General features: G+C 42.8%; 1 protein-coding gene across 11 annotated transcripts in view; it reads left to right on the top strand.

Moving 5' to 3' along the window:
• arid1aa (AT-rich interaction domain 1Aa) overlaps positions 1–12608 on the top strand; it is a 62913-nt gene that overhangs the window by 25906 nt on the left and 24399 nt on the right. For 6 of the 11 annotated variants that reach the window (XM_084307790.1, XM_084307786.1, XM_084307785.1 and 3 more), the window contains 3 exons: positions 5103–5243; positions 6111–6281; positions 7734–8217. In XM_084307790.1, coding sequence (XP_084163916.1) covers positions 5103–5243; positions 6111–6281; positions 7734–8217 — 796 coding nt within the window. The remainder of the gene's footprint in view (positions 1–5102; positions 5244–6110; positions 6282–7733; positions 8218–12608) is intronic. The other 5 variants (XM_084307791.1, XM_084307783.1, XM_084307782.1 and 2 more) reach the window with 1 other exon arrangement.

The raw sequence follows: 12608 nt of genomic DNA, 5'->3' as shown, positions 1-12608 counted from the left end.
GGTCTCTCCGTTTATTTAACTCGACTCGACAACACAGTCTGACTCTTCAGTCAACAACAGTATGGCTAAGCTAGTCTGACACTCTGACGAGAGTCTATTGATGGGACTTATTTTATTTGGAATATAATGAAGCGATCTCGCTCAATACCCTTTAACACTTTCAATGCCAACGACGCTATATGTCGTTTGTTCATGCCGACCGTTTATTGCCAACAACGCGATATAGCGTTTATTTTTTTAAATTTATTAGCGATTTGAATTCATATTTCATCAATCTAGTATCACGTCAGTGCTGCAAACTCTCTGAGCTCCATTGGGAAAATACCGCCCCCTATCGTCTCCCGGATGGTAATGCACCCTTTTGGAATGGACTCAATGAAAATGTATGAGAAAAGAAAAATCCGGAATCCACATTTTACTTCTCAGGCAAGTAGGGCTGACCCCTATTAATCGATTAGTCGACTAATCGGTCGAAAGGGGCCGTAATCGACTGGCCAACCTCTTAGTCGAATATAATAATAATAATAAATAAATAAAAATATATATATATATATTTTATCGTTTTTCTTTTTTCAAAAGAAAAGAGGCATAGAAGCGTGGCTAACGCTAATGGCACGCATACCAGAGGCTAACTGCCTACGAAAACAGGCACAGAGGCACTGAAAGAGGATTTCACCCATCTAATGAACACACTATACTAGACAAATATCAAGATGTATCCATCAGTGCACCAATTGCATGCTTTTGCAGAGGACAAGAAGCCTTCAGTCGACTCCTTCAGACATTAAGCACCCCCCACAGCCCAAATGGAATGATAAAAAAAAGAAAATTAAAGATATTATACTTTTTTTTTAAGTCGACCAATAGTCGACTAACGGCAAATTTTGGCCAATCCTAGTCGACCATCCAAATCCTTAGTCGGGGACAGCCCTACAGGCAAGTAATCCGAGCCCATCGGACTCATTGTGGACTATCAGAACAGCGCGGAATACATATTTCCAGTACGCAGCGTTGGATCAATAAACGCAATCGATATTTGGAATGGCAATCAGGAATTGGAATAATCGTTTTGGGCAACATCTGATCTGAGGTAAGGAATCTATTTTACCAGTCTTGGGATAATCAGAGCTGTTTTCACAGAGATATCAGCGTTTGTCCTGTGTGTATGTGTGCTGATCAGGAAATGAGAGATTCGATTTTTCAGCTTGCTTCTCTAGCGTGCATAAGTACACATATACTATCGATAATCTAGCGTTTATTTGAAAACGATTCATAAATAGGCAGTTTTTTGTGTATTCCAGTAAAGGCTGTTTATCACGGAATCATTATATTTTCCTGAAACTTTCAAAAAAACTAGCGATTTTCAAAATGCTATAAAACGGAAATGAACAGATAATAAAAATAATTAAAAAAAATCCGTTTCGACAATGTTGACTGCAAACAAGTCATTGATAAGCGACGGCCAGATTAGACACATAGCCATAATTTAAGACATAGATTATGCGTTCACAAATATGAGAGCGCTATCATTGAAGTGGGTGGCGGCATTCAAGGGGGTAAAAAGGAAAACACAGCCGGCACGGAAAGTGTTAATACTTTAATACAAATGCCACTTTTTGGAATGCAAGGCACATTACTGTAAGTGTGATAGCATTAATCTGGGACACTGAAAAGCAGATTGGTAGATGGTTAGTAGGCCTAACTGTACATTACATTAGTTTGATCTGTTTTACTTTACGAGAAGTGGGCTTTGACACAATTTGGAAACCTACAAAGTAAACACGAACCATTGTTTTTATCTTTTAGATGGCACTAAGGTAGCTGTATTCCAACGAACAAACATTTAGTCGTACTCGTAACGTTAATCCAGTCCATAGAATCCTCCTTTATTACCCTGGTTCACTTCACACACACACACACACACACACACACACACGCACACCTCGCAAATCCATCTGTATCGCAAAGTAAACACACACACCTGAAGGGATTTCAGAACCTGACTTCTGTTTGAGATAGATTTCTGTTTAGGTGACAAAAACAAGCACTATTAGCGGACGTACGCTACTTGGTAACCAAATAAAAATATGAGGGAATTATTTTCACAGGACATTATGACCGGAGAGATTTAAATATGTCAGGACTTCAGCAGATTTTGCCAGTTCAAAAAAATTAAACATAATTAATTACCGGCTAACGGAAATCCTGCTACAGAGACCCTTCCCTCTGCCTGTAGTTTCTTACTTTGCGGAGCTTGGGACGTTTCTGGGCGCTAACCTTTGGGTAGCGAGTGCATTTCCGCACCTGATTGGATAAACACATTGCTAGCGTGCAGTCCATGGTTCTCTACACAATATACAATGTAAACCTTCTCTTTTTCTGCCTAAAGTTCAACCTAAAATATGTTTCCTACAACATCTTTATTGGTAAGTTTGATATATGTTGGATCTCTTGAGTCATATTTGATCGGCAGCGCCTAGTTTTGACAGTTTGATACCGTTCAGCGTTTCTATGTAAACGCCACATTGTTTTTGTGGTCCCGTAGTGGCTGAAACTACTTAGTGTTCCTTTAACGAATAAAATGTTATCACATTGGGTGCCATGCAGTATGCCCATCTTTACCACTCTGCCAGTGCTGTAACCCTATGGAGTGGCTCACCTTCTTTGCAGGGCTATAACTTTTTAAATATTATAGCTATATCGACATTACTATGGCCCATTCAACATCGGGTATCTATCGTTCCGGATGTGGGAACGTTATATTTGTCAATTTTTTTGGTCATGTTTTTTCCATTTTTCGGTCATGTTAGTACCGTCGAGAATATAAGTGTTTTTAGACTGTATCGCAGTAATTCCTAGAATGCGCGTTATAGGCCCCGACGCGTATTATACATTATCGATTGGCGTTTCGTCCCTATACATGCTATATTAAAAATTTTAAATGCATATGATCGCTATACATTATGCTCCATCATGCGTGAAGGAAAGGGGGGGGGTCGTTTATGATTCCTTGATTGTCACTAACTGCTTTCTTTAGTAAGACACCATACGTTGATCGGACAGATTGCAATGAAATAAATGGACAATCGAACTGGAAATAACGTTAGATTCCTCTTACCTCTGGCCAATGCGTCTGGAGAAAAAAAACTCCAATTATTTGACGTCAATCTGCTAGATCCATTTTCCGTTTGTATGACGCAATAAACGCCGAAAGCATATTGATTCTTGCGTCTCGAAACCGATCCAATGCACTCGAGGTGTGTATATTGATCCACGTAACAAACATATTTCTGGCAGAGCTTTTTCCCTGATGCACCGAGCGCCACTTCCGGTTTAGAGTAGAGTGTAACTCGCCCAAAATCCACCAGGCGGCGGTATTGAGGCGTTGCAATATCAGACAGGGTCCAGCTGGCTCCTGCAGGCTTCCTGGATGAATTATGAATGCCAATAGCAAATAAAATAAATAACGATCATAACAACGAGTTTACTCGTTGTTGGCATTCAACGCATGGCGGCCAATAACGAGTACACTCGTTATTGGCAATTAATGTGTTAATGATTTTTTTTTTATCTACTTTTTCCTCCCCATTTTCTATTTTTCTCCCATCCCAATTTCATATTATCCAATTCTACCCTCTCCTGTCTCGAACGTTGTTAGACCATGCCTCCCACTGGTCGGCTGCAATGTGGACCAAGCCTTGCATCACGTGTCCCCTCCGGTACATGAGGAGGCAGCTGTCGCATCTTTTCACCTGTACAGCGCGATCTCTCAGTGGCGAGGAGTAGCGCGTGGGAGGCTCACGCTGCCCCCCTTGCTTCCTGATTCTGCTGTACAGGCGCACCAACCGACCTGTAGGAGTCGCTGTCCACAACGTCCGATCCCCACCCACCGGCTTTCCCACCCCCTAATACTGCCATTTGTATTAGTATGAACGACCAGCCAAGCCGGAAGCAACGCAGAGAGCTGGGCTCGAACCCAGCATCTCCTGCGTTAGTGGCGAGCGCCTTGCCCACTGCCTTGCCACATGCGCCATCTATGTGTTAATGATTATTGAACATATATTTGTCACAACACCTCGGTTTGGCCTACGAAGCTAGATTCACCGCTCTCGTATTTTATTCAAAGCACGAGTGAAACATTTTATCAACACGGATGGGCATATTTGAGTAGAATGGTGACTACATGATTAGCACAAATTGTCCTAATCATGTAGGCTCTGTTGGTTTCTTTTTGTATGAATGATATCGTTAGTTATGTCTTCGGTCATTTTGCCCCACTTTTGTGAGACGCCTCCTATCTTCCCAAAAATTACAAGTAGCATGATAATGTAAAACCTTGTTAATACAATTAAAACGGTGTCTCGCAGACCCTAACCTTTCCATTCAGAAATAAACATGGCCACCAGTCATCGTAACAACTCGATGCTCGCTTCTAATATACTGCTACGGTAACATTTAAAAATTCCTATAAATTCCTATATGTTGAGTCATATTTCCATATTTTTAGGTTAACCTCAACGCAGACATACGTGCTCTGTTTATTTAGTTTGCCCTCATCTCAAAGCTCAGATAGGCGTCCCAGTACTTTGATCTGAGCATGTTCCCCCTGGTGATGTGGTGGTGCGCAAATTAAATATATTCGCTCATTTCACCAAAAGTAAATTTCCATATCAATAGACATAAGGCAACAGTGGCTCAGGAGGTAGAGCGGTCGTCTGGTATTCAGAAGGTTCCCGCTCCTCCTGGGCAGCGTGTCGAAGTGTCCTTGAGCAAGACACTTGACCCCTAACTGCTCCCCATGAGCAGGTTGGCACCTTGCATGGTCGCCGTCGCTGTGTGAATGTGAGTGAATGGGTCAAATGTAAGGAACAAAATTGTAAAGCGCTTTGGATGAATTCACCATTTACCATATTTAGCAGATAGCTGAAGTTGTTTAATTTGGTTGGGATCGATGTGATCGCCAGCTAACTAACGTCGACACGTCTATTAGTCAACGAACATCCCTTCCTTTGGCTAAACACTGACGATCACGGCGTTCTTCTTCCGACCTCGTGCTGCTCACTGCTCAACTACTTGAACGTCGCTCCTCTTCTTTTGCGCAGGGACCCAGATGCCACCCAGGCCGTCGAGTGTGCAGTCGGATGGGAGCATACACCCCTCCATGAGCCAGTCCCCCATGGCCCAGGACAGAGGTACGCCTTCCAACGTTCCCCCCCCAGAGTCTCCTGCCAGCTCTCTGCAGGGTGGGGGTCCTTCTCCTATTGTTTTCAAAATGCCAGAGTGGGTTGTGTTTGAGGTTAATTTCCCTCCTTTGCCCAGTATGTTAATTCTGAATGACTTTTCTAATTTGATGTCGTCACTTATGGAAACACAAACTCTTCTTGCTGGGTTGACGGCAGCTAAGAAGCTGGTAGCTATGCGCTGGAAAATACATCTGGACTTTGATGTACGGTATTTGGACATTGTGCATTTAGAGCTTTTGACAGCTTCTGTACATGGAGCGAAGGAGGCAACAATTACAATTATGGTATAATCTGGCGGTACAGTTGAATTCCACTGTACGTTGAGATAAGATAGTGGTGGTGGTTTCTGGAGGGGGGTTCTCACCAGGTTCTTCTGCTTTTTCTTTCTCTACTTATCTTTATTATATATTTGTAATTGTTATTTATGTTTAAAAAAAAATGTAACATTATTCTTGTGTGTTTATTTCAATAAATAAAACATTTATCACAGAAAAACCACCACTCTCACTTTAAACAAACACTCACCTCACCTTTAAGTTTAACATTTACTTTAGACACTTTTAACACCATATTTTATCTATTTATTATAAAAAAGATTAGCACTACATCATATCTCATTTTTGCATTTTAAAAGGTTCGCATTTTTGTACCTCATTGTTTGCATTTTGTACTTTAGTTTGTATATTGTATATTTTGTATAGTGTTTGGACTTTATTCTTTTTAACTTTTTTTTTAACTGTATGAAGCACATTCTCAGGGGCCTCATACAGAACCAAGCATTTCACTGTAATGTACATGTACTTTATACATGACATAAAACAAAACGCAGTGGTAAACGTGGCGGATCCTCTCCTCATCCTCCTCCAGGGTTCATGCAGAGGAACCCCCAGATGCCCTCCTACGGCTCCCCGCAGTCGGCCTCCTCCCTGTCGCCTCGCCAGTCCACCGGGGGACAGATGCACCCAGCGATGGCTCCCTATCAGCAGAACAACTCCATGGGCGGCTATGGACCCCAGGGAGGACAGTACGGCCCCCAAGGTGTGTTGCTTGTCATTGGGCACAGGGAGTGCTATGTACCCTGGGGGGGGGGGTTGTTTGGTGCGACATTAACGGACAGACAATTACAGTAGAATGAAATAGAAGGTAGAATAAGATAAAATGGAATATAAACTAAATTGAAATAGAGACATAATTATAAAATTAAATAAGTAATTCATTTTTTTATTTTTATTTTTTACATTTGTTGAAAGGGGTATTTAGTGTTGTAAAAAGGTACCGTCATTTCTAGGGGTTTAACAAATCTCAATACAGAATCTAAAAAAAAGTATAATTAGGAGAAAATATACGTTCAATACAGTGTATTAATGTTTAAAACAATTATTGTTGAATTTAAAACTTTATCACGAGCGAATTTTGAGGGGACCGTGAAAAGATATACAAATATCTTTTATTGTGTTCATAATCTTTGGTATAAATGCTTTTTCTTTTCTTAATAATACATGTTTGACGTCTAAAACCCTCTTAGTCTAAAGGTGAAATAGCCTGAAAAGTAATTGTGACCTCGAAATGAAAATTCTTGTTGAATTTGAAAATGTCCGTATTGTTACCTTAGTCATTCCTGAATGCACCACATAGACACACGATGCATTTAAAAACGATATGTTTTGTATTATAATCACTTTATACACGCTCTATTCTCTCCGTTCCACTTTGCTATAAAGTTGCCTCTTAAAACTATTCCTCTATGCCAAACCTATGGAATGTCTCTTTGCCTTGTAGGAATTCAGTCGCTCCCTCCCTCTCTCCCCAGTCTCTAGTCTAGTGCAGCTATTTATAGCCGTGAAGCGGAGAGTCAGCTGACATAGCAGAGCCTCCTGTCAGTAGAGCTGCCACTGTGACAGGCTTGGAGCTCAGGGCGCATAGCTCTCAACCGCCAGCGCGCGGTAGGGGAAAAGTCAGCCGCGCAGCTCCCCAAAGGACTCACAGCCAGGGGTGTACCTGTTAGCCTCCTAGCTCCCCAAGAAAGGACTCTCAGCCAGGGGTGTACCTGTCAGCCTCCTAGCTCCCCAAGAAAGGACTCTCAGCCAGGGGTGTACCTGTCAGCCTCCTAGCTCCCCAAGAAAGGACTCTCAGCCAGGGGTGTACCTGTCAGCCTCCTAGCTCCCCAAGAAAGGACTCTCAGCCAGGGGTGTACCTGTCAGCCTCCTAGCTCCCCAAGAAAGGACTCACAGCCAGGGGTATAACTGTCAGCCTCCTAGCTCCCCAAGAAAGGACTCTCAGCCAGGGGTATAGCTGTCAGCCTCCTAGCTCCCCAAGAAAGGACAGGCAGTCGGAGATATATACGTATCCACCACCCCATTTATTCCCTTCAATGCTAATTTGATTCTTCCGCGTTCACGACAGCAGTGGCATTGAACATTATTAATTTTGTTTGTGCCACAAATGTATTTTTTCCGCCTCTGTTTCATCATGCCGTATCCTCATCCCCAGGTTACCCCCGGCAACCTGGCTACAACAACATGCCCAACGCCAACTACTCGGGGCCCGGCATGGGGGGCCCGATGAACCCCATGGCCGGCCAGGGCGGGGGGCCGCCGTACGCAGGCATGCCCCCCGGTAGGATGCCCCCCGGCCAGATGCCCCCCGGCCAGATGCCCCCCGGCCAAATGCCCCCCGGTCAGATGCCCCCCGGTCAGATGCTCCCTGGCCAGATGCCCCCTGGCCAGATGCCCCCTGGTCAGATGGGGCCTCGTCCCTACGGGCCCAACATGGCCCCCAACATGCCTCCCAACATGGCCCCCAACATGCCTCCCAACATGGCTGCCAACATGCCTCCCAACATGGCCGCCAACATGGGCAGCATGCCACCCCAGGTGGCCTCTGGGATGTGCCCTCCTCCCGGCCTGAACCGAAAGGCCCAGGACGCTGCCGCTGCCGCCATGCAGCACGCCGCTACAAACTCCTCCATGCACAGGTAGGTTCACCATGTGTGTGTACTGTGTATATATATATATATACCCCCACATGTCGGTTCATGAGACATATCTACCCCCCTTCACACAGAGCAGAGCAGGAATCACAGCCATATGGACTCTTGGAGGTTGGGATACAGGAATGATGGCAGACAGCCATACAGACACTCAGAGGTTAACCTCTTCCGACGGACCGCAAATGACATCTGGCCATAAATCAATATCTCCAGACTGTTCTACAAAAGTATCGATTTTATTTTCAAACGTATTCAAGTATAAACATCATAACCATGTCACTACAGCATTTATAATGTATATTATCATCAATACGTTAGTTTAGGAATAGGTTAAAGTGTTATTAGATAGATTTTCCTTTTCGAAATGTCTATATTTCGCGAGAGGCGGACCATTTTGGAAAACCTTGAATCATGGGAATTGTAGTTTTTTGGTGGCCATTTTGTAGCGGACATCCATAGCTCTGGATCTGCGTTGGAATTTTTCAAAATTACACTTCCTGAAAGGATCTATGGGGTTCATAGTTCTGTATGCATTTTTTTTTAAACTCTTATTATTCGGGATAATATACCACAAAACGTAACGTTATTGACAAATATTGAAACGCAGTTAGTTTCTATTCCCTATTGTTAGCATGCAGCAACAATTGGATCTGAAATTTGTTTCAAAACGGTTAAAAAAATTAAAAAGTACAGTAGGTTACAGTAGATTTCATTATCTGTTGTTATGCACGCCTGGTGATACTAAATCCAAATTGAACTCGGCCATTTGAAAGATAATATATGTATATATATAAATGTGCGAATTGGCTATAATAAGGTAATTTATAAGCCTGCTATTCTATAATAATATTTCAAATAGCATTGGTCCGGATGGGAGAATTCAGTACTGTATCTACAGAACCTTCTGTTTAATCATCTTCCCTTTATTCATTTCCTTAGATTGTACACATGATCTCAAGAAGGTACTGAACGAGATCAGTGGCAGTTTTTTATGTTTGGTCATTATTAGCATGGTTCACTGTCAAAGATGCAAAGAAAAATCATAATTCATATTCTCCTTTGTTTCATCACAATTTAAGCAAGCCTAGTAATAGACACAATATTTCTGACACTGGGAATACATTCACTGAGGTCCATAGATGTCCCTAGATACCAAGAATATGCAAATGGTCCTTGTAGAAGTGGAGCAATATTCCATTTACTTAGGTATGTATTTTAGGCGGACTTTCAGAAAATAGGCTCCGGGCTTAAGAGGTTAAGACAGCAGACATACACTCAAAGGTTAAGACAGCAGACAGCCATACAGACAGTTTAAGACAGCCATACAGAAACAGGAATGATGGCTGCCAGCCATACAGAGACTCAGAGGTTAAGATAGGGGTGGACGGTATTAACGGTATAGAAAGTACACCGGTATGAATTTGCGCTACGGTATGGATTTTGACTATACCTTGTGACCGGTAGACTAGAGCAGCTCTAAAGTAGCAATGACGTTAACGTTACTTGACGATTCACTCAACGTTTGCAGTGGTCGTTCATTGCATAGTGATTAATTGTACGGAGTTTTTCTCAACTTGCTCACGGACCTTGCCATATAGTTTTGGCATTTCAATTTGGCTAAGGAGGCTGAGAGGAGACTTGCTTTAGCGCAGCAACGGGCTAACGTTAGCCATTAGGCTAACTAACATTAGCCAGTACCTAACGTTCTAGCGTGACTCCGCGGCACCAGTTCCATTAGTGATGAAAGGGGGGGGGGGGGGTATATTGACACGGCTTGACAACAGAGGTTCAAAGATAACTTCACATTTATTGGCTATTCGTTTCTTTATATCGCTTTGTTCATCGGGCTGCTCCTGTTTCCAACTCTGTGTTGACAATGACATCCTGGTGTGACATCGTCAACTACGGCAACTTAGGACGCTCAAACTAAAACCTAATGCATCACGCTCTCGCTCTCTCTCTCTACGTTGTCAAACATGTACACTAAAGTTAAGTTATGTTGGAGTTTTATTGTGTTTGCGTTGTTTGAGGGAAAGAAACCTCCTGTCCTGCTGTAGTTTTTATTTTCACTTTGTGCCGCTTGATTTGATTGTATTTCATGAAAAAAGTGTTTTTCAGAGATGGAAGTAACTTGAGAAAAGGTTTTACATTTTTCTATTGCAGTTTTGCACAATAAATGTTCTTAAAATACCTCTGTACTATGTGAAATATGTCCTAGTAATACAAGAGTACAGTAATAGCTGCCATACCAGTGTTTTACCCCTTCAGAAGCATTTATATAGACATTTTAAGATAAATGAATATACCGTGATATATACCGTTACCGTCTATGCTTCAAATTATACCATGATAAAATGTTTAGACCATACCATCCAGCCCTAGGTTAAGACACAGGAATGACAGCAGACAGACACTCGGAGGTTAAGACAGCAGACAGCCATACAGACACTCAGAGGTTAAGACAGCAGACAGCCATACAGACACTCGGAGGTTAAGACAGCAGACAGCCATACAGACACTCAGAGGTTAAGACAGCAGACAGACATACAGACACTCAGAGGTTAAGACAAGCAGACAGACATACAGACACTCGGAGGTTAAGACAGCAGACAGCCATACAGACACTCAGAGGTTAAGACAGCAGACAGCCATACAGACACTCAGAGGTTAAGACAGCAGACAGACATACAGACACTCGGAGGTTAAGACTAGAGTTGTTCCGATACCGATACCGGTATCGGAAATGCCGCCGATACTGCCTAAAATGCTAGTATCGGTATCGGCGAGTACACGTAAATTCTAGCCTCCGATCCCATGATGTAATTTATCTCCTGCCGAGTCCTGCGGAGAGTGAGGATTATAAAATGAACATGTTTTAAAGTGTGATGCTGTGTCATTTTAACAGCAGATACACTTTCTTAAATTCCATTGTCCCCGACAGTGCGGTGTGACGGGGAGCTCGGACGGGAATCGGGATGTGTTTGGCTGGTGTTATGATAGCATTAGCTGGAAAGATAGCTAGTTGGAACAACATCCGCTTTTAACGTTACATCAAATCAGATGATCGCCTGTCCTTTCTCCAGGACCTAACACTGTCCGTGACCGTCTATCAACAATAATGCACCCACGGTGAATTGTATTTAAGTTAAGTAGCTACGGACTAGCGTTAGCTGACTATTACTAACGTTATCTTAATGTCACTGCGGGAAGGCGAGCTAGGTCAGTTAGCTTAGCTTGATAACGTTACCGTGTCTAAAGTTGGTGCTATTCACATAATCCAGCAATAATGGCTGCAGACCTGCAAGCAAAGTACAGCAAGTGCCAAAGGATAAGAGTCTGAGGCGGAGTTTCAAAAGAGAATGTTGAATATTTATTTTGCATCAAAAACCACAACATGAACGTTCTATCTGCCACTAGCTTACAGACTGAATAGGGTATATCTGCAGAGCCACTGAGTAGCGAGTGCAACACCGTTTAATGTCCGTGTGGATCATTGGAGTAGGGTATATCTGCAGTGCTGCAGCCCATACTCATTGATTAATGATACTAATACAAATCTATACAATCACCTGTTGTTGAATAAATACCATACGTTCTAGTTATTACTAAAAAACAGTATAACAGTATCTGAAAAAAAAAAAAAAAAAAGAAAGTATAATTTATATAATTTTTTTTTAATTTTTTTTTTATGCACTGGTATCGGATAAATATCGGTATCGGCCGATACCCAAAGCTTAGGTATCGGAATCGGATCGGAAAGGGAAAAATGGTATCGGAACATCTCTAGTTAAGACAGCAGACAGACATACAGACACTCAGAGGTTAAGACAGCAGACAGCCATACAGACACTCTGAGGTTAAGACAGCAGACAGACATACAGACACTCGGAGGTTAAGACAGCAGACAGCCATACAGACACTCGGAGGTTAAGACAAGCAGACAGACATACAGACACTCGGAGGTTAAGACAGCAGACAGCCATACAGACACTCGGAGGTTAAGACAGCAGACAGACATACAGACACTCAGAGGTTAAGACAGCAGACAGCCATACAGACACTCTGAGGTTAAGACAGCAGACAGACATACAGACACTCGGAGGTTAAGACAGCAGACAGACATACAGACACTCAGAGGTTAAGACAGCAGACAGCCATACAGACACTCGGAGGTTAAGACAGCAGACAGACATACAGACACTCAGAGGTTAAGACAGCAGACAGACATACAGACACTCAGAGGTTAAGACAGCAGACAGCCATACAGACACTCAGAGGTTAAGACAAGCAGACAGACATACAGACGCTCTGAGGTTAAGACAAGCAGACAGCCATACAGACACTCGGAGGTTAAGACAGCAGACAGACATACAGAC

The sequence above is a fragment of the Notolepis coatsorum genome (assembly GCF_963971535.1).
Source record: "Notolepis coatsorum genome assembly, chromosome: 2".
Classification (NCBI taxonomy): Eukaryota; Metazoa; Chordata; class Actinopteri; order Aulopiformes; family Paralepididae; genus Notolepis; species Notolepis coatsorum.
This window is presented reverse-complemented; position numbering and strand designations above follow the sequence as displayed.